Genomic DNA, 25,792 nt, shown 5'->3' with positions numbered 1-25,792 from the left:
CCCGGACCCGGGCCCGGTTGCCCCGGACCGGGTCCGGGCCGTACAGATTTATTATTGTTTTTAAAATCCCTTTAAATTTTAAAACATACATAAAAATTACAGAAAATGCTAATAGAAACAATCATATTATTAATAACTTGAAATGGCATAAATTACAAGTACAAAAAATTATAAAAATAACTTTTTTATTAATAATCAGTAAATCATTTACAAGTATAAATTTATTTCGGAACTCGTCGTATCACAATAGATGAGTACATCCCAACTAGGTTGGCACATACTCACCTATATCACAATCATTTGCAACTGTTTCTAAAATAATTCATTACAAACTTAAAGCTAAGAAATAAAAATTACAATTTGATGAATATTGTTTAATCTTTATCTATCTGCTAGTCCCAACTCTTCAAATTTATATTCAATTCCAGCCATCCGATTGATGCCTTGCGTTCGCTTCTCGTACCTCCACCAATCTTATAAGCACATCACCGCTTGTACAGTATACAGATCTAAGCATGTCCTATGGTCATCGATCAAACGTCCTGCTGTGCTGAAAGCGGATTCCGAAGCTACCGTCGAAACCTGTACTGTTAGTAAGTCATGAACCATGGTGTAAAGTATATGATATGAAACTGATCCATATACTCTCAAGCATTGTAAAATATCTAAAGCATTTCCTTGACATTTAACTAAAGAAGCAAATAAATATTCATCTATTTCAGAAACCTCTAATGATGATCCAAGTCTAGTTCCACCAGTTAGCTCAGCTACCATTACATACCTATAAAAACTTACATTTTTACCTCAGCTTGAGCTCGAAGGCGCTGAAGCTGTAGACTATTGTGCAGCTACACCATGTCTAGCTGCATACTCATCATATAAGGTTTGAAAATAATTTCTAATAGCTAAATGATGAGAAGTAGCAATAAGGGTGGATCCATCATTTAAGTCTATAATCTATCCACCATACAGTGATTGTAACAAACTTCGAAGATCAATATCCTTCAAACATGGATCAATAAGAACCCCAAACAAAAAATATGAGGAATATGGTTAAAATACTTATTAAATTTGCTCTCCATTTGAAAATTATAGCTCCAAAAGTATCATTCATACGATATTTGGCAAAAAAAATTGAATATTTAAAATTTGTAAAATAGCTAAAGTAATAGTTGGATAATAACAGCTAGATAATAACATTGTAGCATCATAAAAAACTTGTAACATTTTATTTAAATTACATATAATTGTTCATTCATCTTTAGTTATTCCATAAGTACTACCAGAGCTAGAACTAGAAGTATAATAATTTATAAAATTATTTATGATTTGTTTATATTCTATTATCATACTTAATATTGCATAGGTGGAATTCCACATATAGTCAACATCTTTTGAAATTAGTCTGGGCTTATAATTTTTTCTTTTACAAAATTATTTTCATCTTTTAAGTCTTTGTTTAGAAGCATTATGCATATAAGCAACTGTTCTAACATTTTCTATCATGGGTTTAATTTCAGTAAATACACATTGAATAATTAAATTTAAAATATGACAGAAACATCTAATATGAAAAAAATCACCATGACATGGCAATGACAGAGTAATTTTGATAAAATCAATATCTACATTATTATTACTTGAATTATCTTGTAAAGGAGAAAATATTCTTTGATCAATTTTTAGTTTCATAAGTTCTTCAATTATTAAATTTGTAACATTAATACCAGTATGTGACTCTTTAATTATAATAAAGGAAACATCTCTTTTAAATATTTGCCAATTTTTATCAATCCAGTGTACTGTGATATATAAATAACTAGTTTGTGCTCTAGATGTCCAAATATCAGAAGTTAAAAAAATCTATATTTTAAAATTTTAAAATAAAAAATTATTTTTTATTGTTCCTCCTGATAATGTTTTAAAATATCACGTTGATAGGTTTGACGAGAAAATTTTGTAAATACGGGATAAAACCCATCTCTAAACATATCTTCAAATTCATCATCTTCTACTAATTCAAAAGGAAGGTTTTTAAGAATGATAAACCTGATGACGAATTTCCTGACTCGGGCAACGTCATAATTCTAACTACCGAGACTACCAGAAGAGGAGGATTGAAAAATCATAGATTGTCGGATATCACCTTAAGTATTCTATCATTTGTTGTGTTTTTCTATATGACTTTTGAGGTGGTTGGTGTCGCTCTTATGATGAGCTTGGAAAGTCTTACCGCACAATGTATATTTAGCCTTCTGGGTGAAAACCTTACAAGAGTATCATTATATGATAAAGACATATATACACATTTGTAGTTTGCTCCCATGTTAGATTACCCGAGAGTAGGGTACACATTGGATACATGGCATACGTAGTTTGGTCTATGGTGATGTTTGAGCTGGATGATATTTCCTTATGACTGCGCCAACTACCTGAGGCTAGTTCGAGATGTGATATTGGCTCTATATGGTTGAGGTTTGGAGTATTTTTTTCTTTTATGTACTTCTTTTATTCATAGGTTTGGAATTGATATTTAACAATTCACAATTTGAGACATGATATATACTTGAGGATTTCTTTGTTTGGATTATTTCGCTCGACGTACTAATTTTCGTGTTGTGGGTTTCTAAATATCAGTCTCCATTTTGAGTTATATGAATGATTTTTTATCTATATGTATCAACAGTATTTTCTTATATACTCCTACCCCTTCCCCCTGGGGGCGGTGGAAATGATATCGCTAGTACTTTGACGCTCGTTGTTTCCCCCCTTTCAGACAGTGAGTCCAGCACACGGAGAGTCACAGGTTGATGGGATTGCATCTTAGATTCCATCTAGTTATTTATATTTGTAATATTTTAGAACTTCACAGTAGTTATTTATTTTCAGACTCTAGAGATTGTGATTTACTTTGTAGAGGCTGAGTGCCTTAGAGAGATTTTATTTGACCCTCGTATTGAGACTTATTTCAGATTCAGAGTTATTTTATTTTAGTTGGGCCCTTATGGTGATTTTAATACTCTTCTTCTGTGCATATTCTGTTCATTGTACTACTTCATTATTCTTTGCATGTTTTGTACATTCACCTGTTTATTGATTCTACTAGAGAGATATTAACTGTGATGGTGAAATATGTTGTTGCACGGTATTGGTGTATGGTAGGTTTGACATTCTGGGATTCACCTTGGACTACAGCCTTGTGAGAACCCTACGGCGTCACACTATAGGGGTAAGAAGGTGCTTGGGCCGAGTTTAGCTAGGCAACTGAGTCTGTCGGGATGTGCCACGTGTTGTTCGCTGGACGAGGTGAGTCACCTGGTCATATTGTGGGAATGATAGCAGGTGCTTGGTGCTGACTTGGACCGATCAGTCATAAAGAGTATGTCGGCTAGAGTAATGATGGGGTTGTCAGGGCAATTAATGCAAGGGTAGTCAGCTGGTGAGGGGTTTGAGGTAACTGTCATTATTTGACTCTTCAAGTCTAGGGTCGAGAAGTACCACTTTTTGACTCAGTCACGTGAGATGCCGGCTGGTTGGCCGAGTTAAGTCGCTGGGGTTAATTAGGAGTTTGGTCGAGTAATACCTCATTTTGACTCGATTACGTGAGATGTCGAGTGGACAGTAGGCCGAGTCATGTCTCTTTTGACTTGGTTACGCGAGATGTTAGCTGGACAGTGGGCTGAGTCGAGTCGCTGTGGGTTATCTAGGTCTCAAATTAGTCTGATTAGGCAGAGTGTAAGTCATGTGTTGACTTCTCTGTAGAGATTTTAGTGATTTTAGGAGTTATAACAGTTAGCCCCTTTCAGTTAGAGTCGGCATAGGTCAGGTCCGAGTGAAATGAGACTGCGGGTTTGCTAAGTCATGAGGTGCATTAATGAGGGGTGACTAAAATGGCCTTCAGAGGTAACATGACTTATGTCATAGGATCTCTTGGCTACCGTCACCTCTCCTTTCATGCCTGATTGTGGGCTACCTAAGGCAGGCATGCCTTGCCTCAATTTTAAAGAGGTCATTTCGAATTCCAGAGTTAATCTCAGTCGTTGGCCTAAAATTGATCTAGTCATTGGGATGTTGACATCTATCGATCCACCTGTCTATAAGTACAGTAGCTGTGAAGAGAGAGATTTATTTGTTTTGAAAAGAGAACTTTGATCTTCTTCTTCTTCTGGCGATCTTCTAATATTCCGATGACATCTTCCGCACTTAACGCTCGTCGGGGTCAATTGTTGATGCTTCACTCAAAGGTGACGCTGCCACAACTGAGGTCGTTATGCAAGAGGTTTGATATCCCTTGGTCATATAGGCTGATGGCGTCGACGAAGGCGCAGACAGTTTCTGACCACGACACGAATCGAGCTCTGATGTACATAAAACATCTTGAGTGTGGTCGGCATCTACCCCTACACCCCTTCCTTCACTGCATTTTTATAGCTTTGTAGGTTTCTCCGATGCAGATGAAACTAAACTCAATTGCTATTGTAGTTAGGTTTGTTATCATTTGTCATCAATTAAGGGTCGAACCGTCCCTGAATGTGCTTGGTCACCTGGGCATCATCAAGGGGCACCAATGTGAGGCCCATTTTACTATTAAAGTGGTGGGAAGATTCAATATTATCATCAACCCTCATGAGTCGAACAAGGACTGGAAGGAGAAGTTTGTCTGGGTTTCGAGGGATGACTCTAACTTTGGTTGTTCGAATTGGACCGAGATTGTGAGGGAGGCTTTGATGGCGGGGCCTCTGTCAAGCACTGAGATGAAAGTACTATAGAGGATCGGAGCGTATACCGACTCTCACAAGATGGAGGACTTGGTTGATAACTTTGTTTTACGAGTAATCGATATCTCTCCCGTGCCGCCGATGCCCAAAGATGATGAGAGGGCAGTAAGGCTGACTCTGGGTTCGTAGGGAACTGCTGAGGCATCTATAGCTAAACCTGCTAGATGTTAAAAATTCGTGCTAAATACATACAAAATACGCAACGGAAGACTGTATGTATAATAATACTAAGCATGTAGAGAGCATGAAAAACAAGCTAGAAATTTGGGCTGGGTACTCGCCGGAGATATGATCTGGTCCTGTGTATAACGTTTCATTGTAGAATCTTTTTCCCTCTTGAAGCGACTTAAGATCCCCTATGTAGTTGGTGTTGGAAATCCCGTGCTTATTACATGTAAAATACGCAGCGGATTACTTTATGTATAATAATACTAAGCATGTAGAGAGCATGAAAAACAAGCTAGGACTATCCTAATTAAATCTAACATGATCCCTATATTAAAGAGAGCATATAAGAATTAGAAAGTCATACTTTCGAAGCGTGATTCGGTGAAAGATTGAACAACCCCTAGCTCTTGCTCCTTGTTGTTGTAAACCTCCTTGTAGTGGATCTCCAAGTCTTCAAGTGAGCTTGATAAAATCGGAGTCTTCTTGAGACACAAGGTAAGATATCCACCCCGGGGTACTATAAAATCCTACTACTTACTCTTACTCAAAGATTACTAGAGTTCAGTAAGAGGTAGAGCTCTTTTTTTTATTATTTTATGGAAAAAAAACCACTTAGCCAATTTTTCATTAACCTTTCCATAAGAGAGAGAGAGAGAGAGAGAGAGCTCATATATATAGAGTGAGATATGTCATGACTCATCTCATGAGTCATACCATGAATCATCTAAATGTAATGATTCCTTTCATGATTCATGCAATGACTCATCTCATGAGTCATGCAAAGAGTCATGAAGAATCAAAACTATGTGCTAAAACCATGTTCCCAAACCATACCACCTTAATGACTCATCTCATGGCTCATTAATCAAGGTATAATAAAGTGTGTATTTCATAAATAAAAATACCACATCAATACGGTATTTCATAAATACGATATTTCGTAATTTTCTAATCACTGACTAATAAGTCATCATGTGACCAAAAAGTCAATGAGTTGACCAAAAGTCAACTATTGACCAAAAAGTCAACTATTGACCAAAAAGTCAACTAGTTGACTAAAAGTTAACTTTATGAGAAAAATACTAGAATTTATTTCCTAAGCACATAGCACTTCGATTTTACCGATATACATAACCGTTTATGTGTATCCGGTAAAATCATATATGCGTATCAATCATACGCATTACTCTATAAATTGTGTTTTATAGGATTCAAGTACGCACTTGGTGTGACTCTAGGGCCCAACTTAAGAACTCGGCAGTGGATGATATCCACAAGTTTAACAGAGGTGCTAGCTATACATGAAGACTAGCCAAGTATAAGTTATGATAAATATCTGTAAGATGCTAACACAATTTTATCAGGACCACTCAATGATAATATTGTACAGTCTGGTCTCTTCGTCAAACCATGTCAAACTATCGAGCCTAGGGTATGGAAAACTGTCAAACCCTAATAGCTCGATTAGTGTTTGTTGATATTAAACTCATAACCTATAAGATCAAACTGACACTCAGTTTATCTTATTTACCTCGGCCAAGGATTTCCTGGCTATAGTTATATCAAACAATCTTATGACATCAACTCCTTATACTGGGAGAGATGAATCCCATCCTGGCATCTCAATATCTACTTATGTATCGGGATGCACCCAACAAGAAACGTTATGCACAACTCAATGAGAACTATGGTTAGGTAAAAGTCTAAGTACACCTATACTGACATGTAAGATATTACACTCATGCCTCAGGTCAAGAGACTACTATGTACTATATCACTTGAGAGCTTCTATTTGACAGTTAAGTATAATTACTAACTAGATATTCTCAGTGAGTCATTCAGTCAACTCATTCACTAATGAGTCACCTGTATACTATATCTTGATGTCTCACATCAATAATCTAAGAGATGGATCACCATCCTACCAAAGGAGAAATAGAGTATACACTAGTCTTCCCAAAGTGATGATGTCCTATTACAACACTTCATCGACTAGGAACATTTTAGAATATACGTTAGCGACAAATCAGATCTCTTCATTACAATCATATCTGAAATGTCTGATAGTCTAGTATCATTCTAAGGACTTTATCTGTATCAAAATACCAGAGAAATCTGGCCAAAATAGCATACTATCATTTTGAACAAGGATGTTATATTCATATAGGTCCTGTTATAATATACAATTATTGACTGCAGGGCACCTATATCTAACACTAGAGCCCATGAACGGTTCTCAATAAGGCTAGCGAAACATCCTCGTTAGGATCTGGCCCCGAGGAGGTTGCGGTAGTTCATGCTCAGGTGGCTGATGTGGCTGCTAAGTTGGCGGGGCTATCACCTGCGACCGGTCGGGTCGAGAAAAGGAAGAAGCTAAGGAAAATTAGCGGCTAGGGGCGGCTAGGGGCCCAGAAGGGTAGTTGAGGTGGAGTCTGGAGTCATCTAGGTTGATGATAGGTCCCCAATACGGGAAGAGGGGGTCGACCTTCGGAGGGTCGAGGCCAAGGCCGAGGCTTTGGGGGGAGGTAACATTCTGGTGGAGACAAAGGTCCCTATAGGAGGCGAAAATGCTCCAGATGCTCACGCTGAGTTGACCCACCGCCAGGGGAAGGAGCTGACCGCAGAGGAGGTGGGTGTCTCCCTTTGAGGAGTATGGATGTCCGTATCCTCACCATGTCGACGAGATTGATTCTAAGAGATGGGACAGATTGAGGATGTTGCTGATAGGATCTCCCAAAGTTGGCCCCTGATATGAGAAGGAGCTAACTCTAGAGAATATACATCAACCTACTCGTCATCTCAACGTGAGGGCGTCGATACTCGAGTCTTGAATGGTAACACTTGCCGCCCAGGTGAATACATTGCAGGCCAAGTAATTACCTTAAGGTCCAAGTGTACGCCACTCAGCCGTCAGAATGGTGACAGATGTAGAGGTTGATCTGCCCTACATAATCAGTATGAATAACCCTCCCACCCAAGGTAAGATAACTTAAGATGATGGACCTTTGACCTATACTTGTGACTGCCAACCTAGGTTAATGATCATCTCTCTCTAAAACCTAGCCTATTTACCTACTTCTTGTGATCTTTTCATCAAGTATCTGACTTAGGCATCACAGGGGCATTGGTGGTAGCCCACCATCGTCAACCTGACGCTTTTCTGTGATCTCAGGCTAAACTTAACAGACTCAATTGCACCTAGACACGAAGACCTACTTCCGTCATCAAAGCTGGTCGAGGGCCCTCTACGCACAGTCTAATAGACCTAATCCCGTAAGTTGATGTAGATATAAATTGAAAATAAAAGATGGTTCCTATATAATTAACCAGTTATTAAGGTTGTTCTAGACAAAACCCTGTCCTATGGGTCAGCTAAACTGTGGTTGACACCGGACCGAAGTAAAGGAAACGGGGCGGACTATTGATTTCACGAGGGAAACCGTTTTTTCTCCAAAGTGGATTTTAAACATTAATAATTCATCTACATCTTGACGTGGGTCCAACATTTCCTGGAAGAATTGGTTGAGCCAGCTGGAAGAGAGCCGGAAGCTCCCCAGACACGTGGCAACGCGGCCCCAAGGGGGACGTCAACTGCCCGTGCTTGAGCTCACGTGCCCGACGAGTCCGGTATGTTATATGTTGTTCTTCCGAGCCAATGCGAGGGAGCAGAGCTGTAGGTGAATTAACTAGTGTGAGAAAGAAGACAAGAAAAGGGTCGTCTTCCGGGCTCTGGTTTTTTCAGGACATTTTTCATATACAACCCTTTCTGTCGTCATACCTCAGTAATATTCCCTATTTGTTTTCAGAACTCTAGTAATCTCATATTTACAATTTAAAGGGACCTAATTGCAAAGTTGTACACCAAACCAAAAGGTACTCCTTTTATTCTACCCTCATTCTTCAAGAATTTTGAATTGTGGAATGCCCTTCTTCTCTTCTGTTTTCTCCATAAAACTCTCTCATCATCTCTCCTCACTTCCTCTCTCCTCTGCTTTACTCTCTCTCTCTCTCTCTCTCTCTGTGCACTCGTAGCCTCCGTAATGGGGACCGCCGGCGGAGGTCCAGTGATGGATCCTCACGGCGACAGGGCGGCGGTCGTGAGCGAAGGATCGCGGTCGTCCATTGCTTTTGAGACTAATGAAGGTGAAAGAACTTAGATTTTTCGATTTGGGAATATAGTTTTATTTGCTCATGCTAATTTTATTTGCTCATGCTAATTTTATTTGGGAATATAGTTTTTATTTATATATTTATTTTGCTCTTAGATTTGGGATCTTTTGGTGAAAAGCCTTCTGTTTTATTCTAGTGGTAGGGACTGTCATTCTAAAATTGGACTTCCTTTCAGTTCTGGCAACGTTTGGGTGATGATTGATATATGAACTTTTGTGCTGATGATTTGATTTGATGTTACTTCAATATATGGCTTCTTTTCATTGGATTTGCTTGTTTAATTCGTTTCCCTCATTTTATTTTTAAGTTCAGCTATATGTAGAAATTGATTATTTTAGCTGTTAGTCTCTCGTATCTTCAATAAGACCGCAATAGTCCCTCAAATCCCAAGGGGTGTTTTAATTTGGTCCCTTAATGACCAAAATGCCCCTCACTTCATGTTCTCCTTGGAGCCCCTCTTGTTAAAAACCATTAGTTGAAGGGTATTTTGGTCATTAAGGACCTAATTGCATAACGCTTTATGAGTTGAGGGATGTGCGCACAATTTCAAAGATTTAAGAGACTAATGAGGGAACATTGAAGATCTTAGGGACTAATATGTAAATAGCCCCTCTTTAATAATAGTACAATTTTTTTTTTGGCTTCTTTAACTATTGACTTCCATCTTAATTACCATAAGTTCCTTTCCGTCTTAGGAAAACTGCTACAGATTTGATGATTACTTTTTATTATATCTAATGCCAAAATGAAATTTTTTTTACCAGCGCTAATGTTTCAGTATGAAATTTTATTATTTTCTAGCTAAAGGGAGGATTTTTTTTACATACCTTTAGTATCTAAAATAGTGATATGGTTATTTTATTCTTTAAATATTTTCTATGTTACTTATGTACTTCTAGTATGAAGCCATACTCGCACCCGTACCAAAACTCTTTGGACACCCCTTGCATATATGCATATATTTATTCAGACATGTATTCCCTTACACAGTGCATGTTTCAATTTTAACTACTAGCCATACACTTTTGAGGCATATATCCTACACTTCACATCGACTTCTTAAAAATAATTGGGCTTAAGTCACGTTCCGAATTTTGATTTTGAAAGGGACGTGTGGATGTCTAGTTCAAAAACTAACGATTTTTCAATTTATAATCCACTTAATAAATGAAACATAAAAATATTATAGGAATTTTAATTCTCATCCTTGTTCTCATAGAAATTATTTATTCCAATATATAATATATGTTTATGTAGATATTTATATAGCCGTGCTTGTTCTCATATAAATTATTAATTCCAATATATAATATATGTTTATGTAAATATGTACATAGCCGTGTCCTCGTACCTACCTCTTATAAACTTGTCTTGTCCCATACCCGTACCCAAGGGTATTGATAGCGGATAGCATCACATAGCATTGAGGTATTGTTAAGGCTATTTGGGGATATTGCAGCAAAATAACGGTAAAAAACGCAAATCTAAATAGCAGTCTAGTTTTGATATGTATAAATAATCAAAAACAAAGAAAAATTAGAAAATGTAAAAGTGCATATTTGATGATTTGAAGAGATCCTAAACATGAAATAGACATGTAACCGTCACATAATACCGAAGATTACTAGAGGAGTGAAAGACTCGTCGTCTTGGCGAAGATGAATTGAGCGGTGAGAGGACTGCAATAGAAGGAATCACGATGAGAGGAGGTGAGAAGAAGTGCTGAGGGAGGTGCCGGAGGTTGCAGAAGCCGACGGGAATATGCCGAAAATCGCGGTAGGTGATGCAGTGGTTGTGGGTCAGGTTTAATTTTAAAAAAATAAACCTCAAACCGCTTTTAAATAGGGGTAAAAAGTGGATTTTGCCTGCACGCGTCCGCTATTCACCGCTTTGACACGCTGTTGGCCGCTTTTGCAAGCGAAAAACGCATATTCCGCACTTAGGTTATCACTATTGGGCGATAGCGTAGCGGGAAGGGACTACTAACGCTATTAACGCTGCTATTGCAACGCTATTTACGGTTATTTATAACAATGCCCGTACCTATACCCATGCAACATAGAATATTTTTTATTCCATTCTGTCTTCTTGTTGACATCATTGTCTTGCAATTAACTAATTTCATGGATTATATGACTCCGTTATTTATTATCTTGTAGAGGTTTCTTTTCTAATTTGGAATGTTTAGCCCATATAGCTCATGACTAGTATCTAAGTAGTATTTACTGCTTGCATAATAAATGTTACTCATTTTTCATTTTCTGTATGTGCCTATGTTGCAGAGGTGATATGGCAAATGAATTTAAGGGAGATGGAGCCCGAAACTTATCTTGGAGTTCAAACTATGCTTACTATATCATGAAGCTGGTAAAATTTACATGCCTTCTTGACTTCCTGGGCTATGTCCCTCCGTATATAATTGATGTTGTTAATTAGTTTTAGCAGTTGTTTGTGGCTACAGTTATGAGTTTGTGCTTATTAATTTGATGTGTTGTGATTGTCTCTGTGCTTTCTTTAAAGAGCATCTATTCCTCATAAAATGTAATGATCGGCATTTACAGCTAGTGTAGGATCTCTTTAAGAGTATGTGTCAAAGCGAGAGGTTGTATTTTAGTGTATTTTATTTATTTTCTTAACGCATGCATGAATTATTGGCTTTATGTGGTGATATACTATTTGTTGCATTTTCATTTATAACTCTTGCATTATGCATTATAAAGCTGGCATTCAGCTTTGTTCTATGTTTTTAAATTGATGGTCAATTAGATAAGCCAAGTAGCTTACAAAGTCTGGTGTGAATTTGATTTTCTAATGATCTAATGAATATGGTTTCTTATTTGGGAAGTATTCTTTGGAGTAATTTTTGCTCATATGGATGAGGATAGTTTATTATGCGTAGTATTACTATGATGGTAGGGCTGTAGCTCACTTGGAATGGATGATTATTCAATTTCGTGCCATATTTAGGGCATTGAAAAATGGATTAGTTTATTGATCTTGAGGTTGTCTCTCCCTGAATTATTCATATCGATATCACTTGCCCTAACTATTGCATTTGAGGGGCTTACATTGCTCACAAACATTGCCTCAAACTGCTATTTAAAAGTGGTTTGAGGTTTATTTTTAAAAAATTAAACCGACCATTGACCATTGCATTCCACAGTCTCCTGTGATTTTCGGCATACTCTAGCCACCTCTCATAGCCTCTGACATCTACCTCAGTACTTCCTCTCACCTCCTTCACCGTGAGCTCCTCTTAAGGCAGTCCTCTCACCACTCAGCGCTTCTTCTCGAAGACGACTCTTTGACTCCTCCAGTCATCTTTACGTGATGGTTACATGTCTATGTCATGTTTAGGATCTCTTTAAATCATCAAATATGTACTTTTAGATTTTTTTTAATCATTCTTTTTTTTATTATTTATACATATCTAAATTAGTTCGCTATTTGACTTTGCGATTTTTACCGTTATTTTGCCGTAATAATCCTAAATAGTAGTGATGCCTCACCGCTACGCGACCCTATCCACTATCAATAACTTTGATACTATGATGGTAGGGCTGTAGCTCACTTGGAATGGATGATTATTCAATTTCGTGCTATGTTTAGGGCATTGAAAAATGGATTAGTTTATTGATCCTGAGGTTGTCTCTTCTTGAATTATTCATATCGATATCACTTGTCCTAACTGTTGCATTTTAGGGGCTTACATTGCTCACAAACAAACCATCTCAACCGATTCTTTTTCATTTTATCCTCAATATGAGTAACCTTTAACTTTCCACTAATGCAAATATTCCTAGAATTCATATTGAGAAGAAGACCGACAAAAGATTGAAAAGTGAGAGCAAAAGCTCATCATAAAACAACCAGACATGGGAGAAAGCCAAAACGATCAGACAAAACATAAATCAGCTTTCTTCTTTGGAAAACCTGCTCCAATGTCATGTCAAATTTGGAGGAGTATTATGAGGAACATGTTTGAGGAAAGAAAGAAAATGCAGTTGTTTCTTATATTAAGCAAGGCATGAGAACCTTTATACATAGCATACATTTTGTATGTGTAATGTGATAATGGCAAATAGTAATGCTTCTTGTTTCTTGATTTCCACGTCCAAATTTACTTCTTCCATATTGGCATTTTCTTTCTTAGTGGTTTTTTATTTTTGAGAACTATGTATTTTTTTTTCTTTATTTCTTCTTGAAGCGCCCTTGAACACCTATAGTGGTACTTGGAAGGATGGGTTGACAGCGATGGAGCATAATAAATCATTAAAATAGAATCATTTAAATATAATGACAAATATTGTTTGTCAACAAAAAGAGTACCCATTTTAGTTATGATAACTAAACATTTAAACGTTTCCTTTTTCTAAATTATCCTAAAGTTTTACCACTTTCTCAAATAAATATCTAATATATTTTTTGGTAGATTAATTTCTCAAATTTTATGGTGTTTAGAGATTAATATCATCCTGCTAACTTTTCTTTAAAGAATTTGTTAAAACATCATTGCATGACATTTACTTGGCAGTTTTTCAATGTTTTCTCTTATTGAAAAAAATCTTCCATGCATCTCATCTTCCTCTTTCAACTCCACTGTTATTACTTGAAACTCAAAACTCCTCTTGTATTGGTGTACCTTAACCGTACCTTCTTTTCAAAACAATTTCCTAGAACTAGGTAATTTAACGAAATCCATATTCAAAAAATCAAAAAAACTATTTTCACCATCACCCTTCTCCTATAAAGATTAGGTCTAATGGTCTTATTACTCTAGAAAATTTTCTACGAAACCATCTATAGTCTAATAAATGATGGAGGCATTATCAGTAAAAACTTCAATTTTATTTGGAATTCTATCACTCTAAATAAAGTTAAATCTTCTTTTATATCTACTCAAAGAGGAGGAGATCACGGACCAAGGAAAATCTAATTAAAAAGGGTTGGAGTGGGGACCCTGTTGCTTTCTTTGCAAGTCACATGTAGAATCTGATGAACATTTATTCTTTCTTGCTAATATTCTCTTGAAGCTGGAAATTTTAGAAAGATAAGTTGTTGATTATTGATCATTAGTCATCTTCTCTTCGAGATGTAATTGATTTTAATGGATAATTTGTAACCAATACCAATACTCATAAGCTCTGGATAGTCTTTTCTCCTGCATTCTGTTAGTGCCTTAAGGCGGGCTTGGAAGAATTTTATTTTTAATGAGCCAAACACTCCACCACAGAAGTTGGCTTCTTATATTGCCTACTTTGTAAAGTTTTAGGCATTGAGTTCAAGCAGAATGAGGACAACTGTGCTAAAGGAGATCGCGAAAGAGAGGGGTTTCAACAATCTTCTTTAAAGTGATGATTTGGTGGGGGATAACTTCTAAGCTTATGTGCTCTCTTGTTCTTTTTTTGTAACAATATTATTGAGACGATGACAAAGGCAACAATAATAGAGCATTTATCCCAATGTTTGAGGTCGGCTAAATGAATATTATTCTTCCATTCTATAATGACCATCTCCTCCGTTAAATTTGAGACGCTTAAATATTTTTTTAGCTTGGAGCTGGGTCTATTAGTCCATGATTTACATTTTGGTTTATTGTTATCATTGTTGTATTCTGACTTCTTGTTAGAGGAAAATAAACCCTTTAAACCTATGTAATGCAATACACTATATTGCACAGGTCGGGACGCGGACACAGGTGGGGATACAAGACACAATAAATTAGTAAAAGATATGAAATAGAGCACGACTATATATACGCGTTTTGAAATTAGTGATTTATATAAGATTGATATTATTATTTTCATTCACATACTAAGAGAAATTAAATTCCTATGAAATTTTTATGTTTCTTTTAGTAAGTAGAGTATAAATTTGAAAAATCACTTGTTATTGAACTAAAAATCAAAGTGGCCCTTTAAAATCATACTTATGAACTGAGTATGGTTTCAAACAAACCCGGTGCAAGTTCAACGAATTGCATAATTGAGGTCAAGTGTGAGATATGCGTCCACAAAGTGTATCACAAGTGTTTAAAACTGAACATTTATTATATATTTGATTGAGTACATGTTTGTAAATAAATGCATATATTCAAGAATTGTCCACAAACTATTGGACACTGACGCGGATACGAGGAGTGTCGGACACGGATATGAGAGTTGAGATGGACAGAGAGTTGAGATGATGTGTCCAGGTAACTTAGGCGATAAATGATGACTTTGTTCGCTCCTTATCCTTGTAAGAGTCCGGGTTTGGTTTTCTCTAATTCAGATAGATGTGAGATACAATAATGATTTTTTGTTCTCAATAAATATTAAATATACTTTTCAATATGCCATCTTGCCTTATTTTTACCTCAGAAAAAATTAACAAAAAACTTAAAACTATGTAATGTAGAAAAAATCAGCAATTTTTTGCACTCATCTAAAAAATCACTAAAAAAAATTCTAAATTGGAAGTAAAGGCAGAAAACCGAGGGTACCGAGATGGTGAGAAAAGAGGAGGAAATTATCGAGTTAAGATAGAGGTTAGAGGAGTTGCTACTAGCTTACTAGAGAGGGGCTTGGTGGGGAGAATATGAATGGGTAAAATAGTTGTTTTCCATTCGTTAAACTTAGCTTTGCTAGATCTTTCTGATAAAATTTGGGATATTTGTTTGTCAAAAAACCTAAAGGATATTCCTTTGAAAGGTGACATTGGATTATCTAATAACAATTAATCCAATAAATATTCTTATTATGGATAGCTAAGATATATTGCCATAATTTGGGCTGCTCATTCTTTTTAAAATTAAGTAATAAGATTTTACGTGACTTTTCTTAAATAGCCACAGTTCATCAATGATCAAGGTAAATCAATCACATAGTGTATGACATTTACTTCCAATCTCAAGATAATATTATAGTATGTATATGAGCATGGCGGTTGTGATAGCTTCCCATTAAGAATGAACTTGCAAAATACTCTTCTTTCTTAGATCTACAACAGTATGCTTCTAGCTTGGGGATGGAGTAATGTGATTCACATCCCTATACTGGAAAAGGAAGTATGTGAAGGTCGAGAGTTTTCTCCAAAATCTTCTTTGATTAGCAAAAACACCTTTTATACATTAACTCCTGCCTTTACGTGAATGTTTTCTTCTATTGATCCACAACAGGAAGGATGTGACGCTGAATCGATGATAAATGTCAAGTCATATATTTTTATATGCGAGAAAGCATAAACTCTGACAAAGGATATAAATAGAATACGACAGCTACATGTCAAATTCCTTAGAAGAATTATATAAAGATACGATAACGCCCATGGAGGCAGGCCTTATATGTATGATATCAGATATTGGATATGAGCTACCACCTCATTTAACATAAAGAGCTATCAAAAGATAAAATTGGTGAGCTACACACCTTTTGATATGAGTAGTAGGGTGCGACACAACACTATTGTATATCTTGGTAGAGCCCAGTCTAGTAAAGGCATATGTGTCTCACAAGTTTGGACCATGTTAAAGTTGTACTAAAATCACATCTAGCCTATGTAAACTTTGGCATATATTGCTTTACATTTTTATGAACCAAACATCTTTTTTTTTCACATCTAGCCTATGTAAACTTTGGCATATATTGCTTTACATTTTTATGAACCAAACATCTTTTTTTTAATGCAGCTGGTAAAATCTTTAAAAGTTTAAAGCGAACTGACATGCAAGTTTTTGTTCTTTGGATTTGGCATAGCTTCAATGTCTCTGATGCATGTCTGGAAAGTCGCATACAAGTGCTGATGCTCGGACATGTATCAAACATGGACAAAAGACTTGCTTTAAAATACATGTGCTTTATAGATTTTACCAAATTGATATGGTTTATCATGAAAAGGTTTGATTCATGCAGCATGCTGTAAAAGTTAAGTCGATGATAATGGGAATAAATAGTTTCTGAGTGTAGAAAATTTCCGCTTAATTTTTTTTTATTTTGCGTCATGGTCTAGTGTCTTCTCATCTAGAAATAGATCATGACCCCAATGACGATAAAAGCTTGAGTAAGTTGCTGGATATGATTCCCTAGGTGTACTGAGAGGAGAGACACACCAGAGATACCGTAGCTTGATGAAATGGGCTGAACAGTGGAAAGTGAGAGATTGGATAATATTTACGTTTTTTAATGCATTTCTACATTGGTATTTAGCAAAAACTTACATGTCAATGGAAGTTTCTTGTATATCTAAAATTTTTTGTGACTTTTTCTAGTTTTTCGTATTTATCATCTTGCCTTTTACTGTTTTACATGTGAGCTGCATGTACCTATTCTATAAGAGTTCTACCATTGTGATGGTCTTAATTCAGTGGAATTGTTGATTGTTCAGAGGATGTTGTTTTTTTCGGAATTAAGGGACCTGAGTGCCAAATAAGCCTTTACTTGTGATGTTGTTGGCATTGCAGAGTTTTCTTATTATATGGAGCAGTCAAAATATTAAAATAATTTTTTTTTTCAGATGCTTGTAGTTTGATCTACTTCAGAAAATGTGATGGTTCCAAGTTTTGCATTGGCTAAGGGGGTTATCTTATTGTTATCTGTAACGTTATAACTGAAAAATATCCCAATATAATGTTTTTGCTTTTGATTTTCATACTATTCTTTCCACACATCTCCCAAATCCTGAGCTATGCGAATAATACAGATGTACTGTGCCACTTAAGTGTGTCTTATGTGTAAAAATGTTTTATTCTCATATGAGAGGCGGTGATGAGATTGCGGGGGTTTTGGGATTCTAAGACAGTCTAGTCCAACGCTGAAGGATTATGTAATAGCAGTTTATTTGCTTTACTGTAAATATAAATATAACTTGTCTATGTCTTTCAGGGACCAAGTCAATTCTCCAACATAACATGATATTAGAGTTTTATGTTTTCTCGACCTTATTTTCCATTAAAAAAAACATGCTTTCTTCACCTGATATCATGTACTATCACACAAACCCATAATCTTCTTCTAGAGATTTGGAGGGCAACTAAAAAGTTATTCATGTCCTAAAGGTTCAACTATAACTAGTGTTCTTAGTGCTCAAGTTCCAGATAGGTAGGCAATTGGGAATACTACTATTTCTAGTGAGCATATTACATCTGTTGAAACTGATTTCAAGTTTGATCTTGACCATCACAGAGCGCTATGCAAAGGGAAACATAGCTGTACCTCCTGTCCTTGTCTTTTATTTGATTTCCTGTCTTACGCTCATCTCTCAACACAATATCATCCTTTTATCTCTTTTACCCACTCTAATCCTGTTCCTAAGTCTGTCAAAAGCATTGTCAAATCAAGTTAGTGAAAAGCTATAGAAGATGAGATGAGAGCGCTGGAGCATGGATCGTGGTTCTTTTCTTTTGACCATAGCTGAACCATTAGTTTATCATAATTAACTAAAGCAAAGAGAATAGCGTATTCTAGTTCTCATTCATTACCTCTGTTTTGTCGGATGCTGTGTTTTTTTATATTTAAATGGAAATTATTTATTAAATATTTATTGATTCCTAGTTTAAGTTATGAAATAGTGCATGTTAAGGTGCTTGTTACCATATTGTACTAGCTGGGTCCCTGCATGAATGATCTGGAGGTAGATCAAATCTAGTGTATGTTGTTACGTTATTATCCTTGCTAGTTGTTGTTTATAAGAAAAACAAGCCAGCAAGAATTTAATTGATCATTAAACATTCCTAAGGAAGCATTGGTGAAGGCTTTATACAAGCTGACCTTGTCTTTGAATCCTTGCAGGTATGAGCTTCCAGTCTCTTTTCGATGGAGTAAGATATACCTTCATATATGTTCCAATTGACATGTTTCTAGACCATGTTAAGTTATTTGTTCCTTAATTTGTAACAGCTGGACAAAAGAGAGGCTGATGATCCCTGCCAGTACCTTCCAGCTATACGGACCCCAGGCAAGCACATTAGTTTTGGTTTGCAATCTAAGACGTGTGCGCTTCTAATTTTATTAATTATGCACTGCCAATGACCTGTATAGGTGAAACTGGTCAATCGGTTGAGACCCGAACTGCATGCTGCAACGTCAGAACATTGTCTGACAGGAATGCATGCTTTACTTGCAACAGCATACAAGAAGCACAAGCTCAGACGGTCAAAGGGACACTTTTGGTAATGTGTGTGCATCGTTTATGGCTTGCTCTTTTTGATCGCTCATGAGGTCGCATGCGAAGGAGACTATTCTGAAGGGTGGATTGGGCTTTTCTCCAGGTGTTTCAGGATTTCGGGTATTGATTTGGCTGCTAAGTGACCCCCAATTGAGCTCTTGTGGTGATTGGCGATCATGGATGAGATTATTCTGCCAGTGAACTGTAATTTTCTTGCAGAAGAGGACAACCGAAGGAGACCAAGGGAGTCTGGGATTGAAGGGGAAAAGGTTGGGCAGGTGACAAGTAGGATGGAGGAGATATCTTAAACTAGAAAACTATCATGAAAAAGACTAGTAAGATGAAGGGGATATCTAAAATTTCTGAGGGGTGGTGACAACAGTCATTGCTGGGGAATTGACATAACTGCAGCAGCGAGGTTATCACTTGTTAGATACCTGCGGAGGGAGAATATCTTTCCTGAGGCTTGACGAACCTGAATTCCACTACTACATGAAGCCTGGAGACTGTAAGTTTGGTGCGAGTTTCATCATCCTAATCCCAAATTGTGTCTTAAGTCCACTGGGTCTTCCCTTGCGTCCTGTAAGTTGACTGTAATCGATAGGCCTCATTGGCTAGTCCTGTGCCTTCCGGTTTGTTATGAAGTCCTAAACCTTTGTTACTGACGCAATAAATTTATTGGGCTCAGTACCTCTTGCAACTCCACAGTTTAATCGCATTGAGTCCCGGAACTGTGAAGGTCGAGCAACAAGCGAGGCGATTAAACACCAGGATAGTGAAGCAGAAGCAACACATGAGATGATTAAACCCCAGAGTTCTGGAGATGGAGCAACAAGCGAGGCACTAAACCCAAGACTCGTGAAGCTGGAGAAACACATGAGGTGATTAATCCTTAGCATTGTGATGCTGGAGCAACAAATGAGGCGATTCAACCCGAGAATTGTGGTACTGGAGCAGCAAATGAAGGCTACCAGGAATATGTTCCAGCAATCAAATGCTGTGACTATTATGAGAACATAATCCGAGCACTCAACACCTAGACCTGACCCCAGAGCCACATCAGCAGCCTCTTGTGGCGTTCAGCTTGAAGTCGGAAAATCTCATCAATGAGACGGAGGTGATCATCGAGGAGGAAAAGAGTGGAAGCTTCGTATGTCGAAGAATGTTGAATTGTCGACAATGCCCTTGGATGAGGTATATTGGATATTTGATGCGATGAATTTTATTGTTAAAAGTTCAGTATTTCTTTCTTTTATTGTATTTTCTCAATATTAGTCCCCCAAATCTTTATTATTTTAAGATTAGACCCTCAAATAATTGAAATTACTGTTAGATCCCCCATTATCATAGATTATTTCAAATTAATCTCTAATTAAATAGCAGTAGCATGATATAAGAATTTGGGGATCAATAATAATTTCAATGATCTGGGTTACTAATTTCAACGTATCAAAGATTAAGTGAGTAGAAAAAAAATCTTCTTTTTCAACTTTTCTATTCTCTTGAATTTTTGGCTAGCCGCACCCCCCACCCCGAGACTGAAGTTATTACTTTATACTTTTCGTTCTCATTTTTACCATTTGATGACTAAGCGTTTTCAATCTTAACGATTTTTAATTATCTTTTTTCAGTTTTGATCTTTTCCACGAGTCTTCATTGTCACTGTTCTATGGATTTGTAAAAGACTCGGAGAAAACTTAGTAAAAGAAAATAGTCTTTGATGTGCTAAAGCCTGTTCTTATAAGGGTCTGTTCGTTTGCCTTAAAAAAATGGGAAATCAAAAAAATAGAAAACTATTTTTAAGAAGAATTGTTTTGGGAGTGTTTGGTTTGCTAAAAAAAGAAGGAAATCAAAGAAATGAAGATAAGATGAGATGAGTTGTCATCTTATTATAGGATGATGTGAGTGTTTTTTTAAGAAAACTTGTTTTGAGATTTCTTGGTTGGCGAAAAAAAAAAGGAAATGAATTATAAGAAACCTATTTCTTGTAATAGGTTGTTTTCTTTTGTTTGGTTATTTCTTAAAAACTAGTATTTAGACCCGTGCAAAGCACGGTTTCTAAAAAAATTTCTGCAAATTTGGGGACCTAATAGTAGTTTTAACAATATAAAGGACTAATTCAAAAAAAGAAATATTTAAAGGACTAATATCGAAACTAAGAAGTAAAATTGTAATGAAACCCACTCTTCTTTTAACTAATACATGAACCTACAAAATTACCTTATGAATCCTTCCCCTCAAGTTATCTATTTTGAGGAATAATAGTGTATATGAAAAAGTTTCAACTGGCGATTCATCGTCAGGACGCTTATTCCTGCAAGTTATAGCTTATTATACCAATGAATTTAGCAGTTGCAATATTCGCTTTATATTTAGTAGATTCAAACAGTTTAAGTGGCTGTTGACAAATTGGTTTCTTCAGCATATTGAGAAACTCCAACCTTAACCATTGGGGAAAAAATTTGTTTGCTTTTGTCAAAAGATATTATTATCTAAGAGAATGTAACAAATAAATTCTCATAATTAAGTTCTGCTAGTTCAATTCCATAAAAAAGACAGATTCGGTACTTTATTGTTAAATGGGCAACAACTAACAACTACAATATCAAACTTGTCCAAAAATTTCGTCATCAAGCTGTTGTCAAGTCACCTACAAAACAACAAAGGTTTCCTCATATACTTATTTATATTCTAAATCATATTTTTTCATAATGATATTCAACTGCTGAAAATGTACAGGAAAATGTACCTCTTTCAACTGAAACACGAACATCGGGTTGAACTCCTTGAGAGAATCACAACAAAGTTCAGCAAGGGAACTTCCTTCATCTTTAACCGAAGCGGGAGGGATACCCGAAGGTTAGAATGAAACCCGAAGGTTTAAAATAGAACCCGAAGGTTAGAATGAAACCCGAAGGTTTAAAATAGAACCCGAAGGTTAAACGAGAACGCGAAACGCGTTAAGAGGCCGCAAAACGACAAGGCCAAAATATCTGGCAGATGAACGCCAAATAATTAAAAATAAAAATAAAAAAAAATAAAACATTAAACGGCTGCAAAGCAATAAGGCCAAGATTTGGCAAAAGAACGCAAAAGCGTTAAAAATTTTATTGAAAGGGAAATAGCCCTAGCTCTGATACCATGTTAAAGTAAGAGAGAGAGAGAATCTTGGGTAAATTTCCCTTGAATTGAATATTGAGTGTGCACATATATTTATACAAGTAGAGGAGTGTGAGGTTTGTTCTCCCAAGCAATGTGGGACTAAAACCCACTACAATACACTATTATCAACAAAAACCAAAAAAAAAAAAAACAAAGAAATCTCAAAATCACAAAATTTCACTATATAATCAAAACAATCGAAAATCAAAGTACCTCTTTTGATCATCGACGCCCCAGACGCGGATCTGGCGATCGTAGAGAGCAGTCTCTTGAGCGCTCAACTCCTCTCCGTCCATTTGAATCTGAAGCTTGCCGTCAGCAGAAAATTGAGCAGGCGAAGTCTCAACACAAACCCTCGATTTTTATAAAAAGACTTTCATAATAAAAAAGAAACTTATATAGCAATAACATTTAGAAAACACAACTAAAGCCTTGGATTTCGACTGTTCGATCCCAAATAGCCAATCAATTTAGTAAAACCCTAGCTTGCCATGGTGAAGAAAACCTAAAATCGAGAAATTAAAGAGGAAACCTTGGAGGGTAATTCAGCGCAGAGGAGCTCGCAGAGGAAGATGGCGTTCTTGTTGAAATCACAGTTGAAGTTTTTTTGCTTTTTGTTCTGTGTTCACTCTCAGTGAAGGAGAAGGAAGCGAGGAGAGAGGGAGAGGGATCCTGGTTGAAATCACAGATGGAGTTATTTTGCTTTTTGTTCTCGGGAGGTTGGAGGATGAAGAAAGTAGTCGTGGGGGCAGTTGAGGAACGTGGGAGTTGAGGAACGTGGCCAATTTGTGTGGGGAAATTAAGCAACGTGTCGGTTGTGGGGAAATGATAGGAAAATATATATATATATTCAAAAATTTTACTGTTCATCAGAACTTTTTTGTTGTTCTCCTTTAGTTTATAAGTAGTAGATTAGTTTATAAGTAGTAGATAAAACTTGGAAAGATAATGTTGCCCTAACCTTAAGAATTACAATATTTCTCTTCAATTTTTTTTTTGGTTCCTTAAAAGTGATTTTATATAAATACCCAAAACACAAAGTCAGTTTTGTTCTCTTCCACATCTTTCTATTGGATTAACTATAGCAGAGCAGTGTCACCGGGTTTTGTTGAATTTGAAGTTTATGGTAGGAAGGAATTGAATATTTTGTTCTATGATTTGACTAAGCCAAATATTAAATTGTAAATAAGCTTCAGGTTTGTAATTTATAAATTCTGTTTCATTACAGTTGATGTATTGGATCTTCTTTCTGCAACTCGAGCAGTATTTTGGTACAGGGTCATGGTTCACCAGTTTCGCCTCTTCTCTTTCAAATGGAATGGCGATTGTATGGGGATGAGCAAAGACGAAAAAACATCAGTACAAGGGCCCAAAACGCCCAGTTTTCTTCATCACAGCGAAAATGAGAACAATTTTTAAAATTTTGCATCATTCTTTATTGGGTTATTACATCAAAACTATATTTACTTTTACCCAAATTAATACTTACTATCTTTAAACTTTTTTTATGTAAACCGTCCTTACTTACTTGCTAACATGTTTGTAATGTCACACTTAATCCAGTTTTTAGCCAAAAAATATGCAAAATGACCATTTTACCCTCGCAATTTTCTTGTTTTTCCCTCTCCTTCCTCACAAACCCTAACGCAAACCTTAACCCTAGCCTCCTCATCCTCCTCTTCTCCCCATCTTGCCTCTCCCTCCTCCCTCAACTCCCCTCTCCCACTTTGTCGTCCTCCCTCTTACTCTCCGATCTTCCAGTATCCCATTCCTTCCCAAGTGGGAACTAGGATTATGGTTAGGCTTTGAGGGAGGTGGCGGCCATGAGTTGGAATTAAGGTTTTGAGGGAGGTCGTGGCTATGGATTAGAGTTAGGGCTAGGGTTTGTAGAAGAGGAGGATGGATGAGACTAGAGCTAGGTTAGGGGTAGAAAGGAAGAATATGAAAGTAAAATGGGAATATCTGAATTTTCGTAGGAGGACAGTAAAAAAAGTGTGATATCGCAAACATGTAAGCAAGTAAATGTAGTTTACATAAAAAAACTTTAAAGGTGGTAAGTATCAATTTGGGTAAAAGTAAAGGTTGTTTGATGTAAAAATCCTTCTTTATTTGCTTAGTTTTAGGTCTTAAGTTGATGTGGTTTATTTATCTAGATATATATACCAAAACCATTGCTCCATTTTCCTCATTTTACACCTGAATCAGTGTACAGCATTTCAGTATCGATTTGTTGTTCTTTCTTTTTTTTATGCAAATCTTGCACTATTAATTAGCATCGTTTTTCCAACAGTAACATAAAAATACAATAATATGAAATTCACTGGACATGTTGAATCAAGAATTTGTCTATTTCCTTTAAACGTAATCAAAATACGTTTGAGAATAACTGTTTGCTTTCGTTGTGTGATAGGCATTGTAAAATAAGCCTCTTCTCGAATCAACGCCTCCTCTTCATAAAGGGAAGCCTCTTCTCGAGTCAATGCCTCCTCTTCCTAAAGGGAAGCCTCTCCTAGAAGTGGTGCCTCTTCTCCTTGAACCAGCACCTCTCCTAGAATCGGCGCCTCTTCTGCTCGAACCACTGTCCCTTCAACAGGAACTGAGGGCTTGATAGGGGAGTCCACTTGTCGACTACCATGTGGACGAGGTGAGGCGGTGACCCTCGCACGCACAGATGTCAGCAGATGGGTCCATTGGTCGACAGCCCCGGGAGTCATCCCGACTGCAACAAGATCGATGGAGTAAGCGTTAGTCTGTATACTAAAATAACATCCATTGAATCAAAAGTTAACAATTCAAATACCTAAGATGGGAGTCATAACCTCCAAGACCGGTTCACGAGGGGGAAGAGCCGACCCATCCTCCTCGTAATCCCGGAAGGCGCCATCTGTGTCGGCATCGCTGCCACCAGCGTGATCGACGTCCTCCTTCTCCCCCTCTTCGTCTTCGGAAGAGACGATGATAGTAGCATCCGTTGCCCCTTCATAAAGTCGGAACAAACATAGGACGATCGGATTCAGTCTTTTGATTAAAGGAGGAATAAAAGGAATTTGTACCTTCCGGAATGATCGGTTGAATATCTTTGGCCTCGACGGTCGAAGGGAGTCACGACAATATGAGGAATCACTCCCGATCTTGGTTCAGGATCAGGTATGGCGTGACCCTCCCCTATTTCGCTAATTGTCGCCGCCCCATCGTGGCGAGCCTTCTTAGCCACCCCTTCATCAGAAGTCCCAACGTTTGCCTCCCTTTGACGTTTTGACAAAATTGGGAGATCGGGAGCAAAAGCCGGCATCCGTAGACGATTAGCAATAGGGCCCCTAAGTTGCTCCAGGTGTGCCCCCGCTCGAGCCAACTCCTCTATCGTTTTAGTA

At 37.0% G+C, this 25,792-nt stretch overlaps 1 protein-coding gene and 1 long non-coding RNA gene across 6 annotated transcripts; one reads left to right on the top strand and one right to left on the bottom strand.

Moving 5' to 3' along the window:
- LOC109824539 (protein ROS1-like) lies at positions 8,680-20,748 on the top strand. 5 transcript variants are annotated; one of them, XM_020391161.1, is made up of 5 exons: positions 8,680-9,089; positions 18,884-18,912; positions 18,992-19,049; positions 19,133-19,268; positions 19,363-20,748. In XM_020391161.1, the coding sequence occupies exons 1-5, from the start codon at positions 8,987-8,989 to the stop codon at positions 19,400-19,402; spliced, it is 366 nt and encodes a 121-aa protein (XP_020246750.1). In that variant the 5' UTR covers positions 8,680-8,986; the 3' UTR covers positions 19,403-20,748. The 5 variants fall into 5 exon arrangements, 3 of the variants coding, with proteins under 3 accessions (XP_020246750.1, XP_020246751.1, XP_020246749.1); XR_002242673.1 differs by having other exon boundaries at positions 8,681-9,089; positions 19,133-19,841; positions 19,948-20,748; XM_020391162.1 differs by having other exon boundaries at positions 8,681-9,089; positions 19,133-19,263.
- LOC109824552 lies at positions 21,761-22,104 on the bottom strand. The gene is made up of 2 exons (XR_002242677.1): positions 22,009-22,104; positions 21,761-21,909 (listed from the first exon to the last, which is right to left on the bottom strand). It is a non-coding gene; the product is annotated as an uncharacterized LOC109824552 (long non-coding RNA).

The sequence above is a fragment of the Asparagus officinalis genome, chromosome 9, assembly GCF_001876935.1.
Source record: "Asparagus officinalis chromosome 9, Aspof.V1, whole genome shotgun sequence".
NCBI lineage: Eukaryota > Viridiplantae > Streptophyta > Magnoliopsida > Asparagales > Asparagaceae > Asparagus > Asparagus officinalis.
Note: the sequence above shows the minus strand (reverse complement) of the source record. Positions and strands in the feature narration are given on the sequence as shown.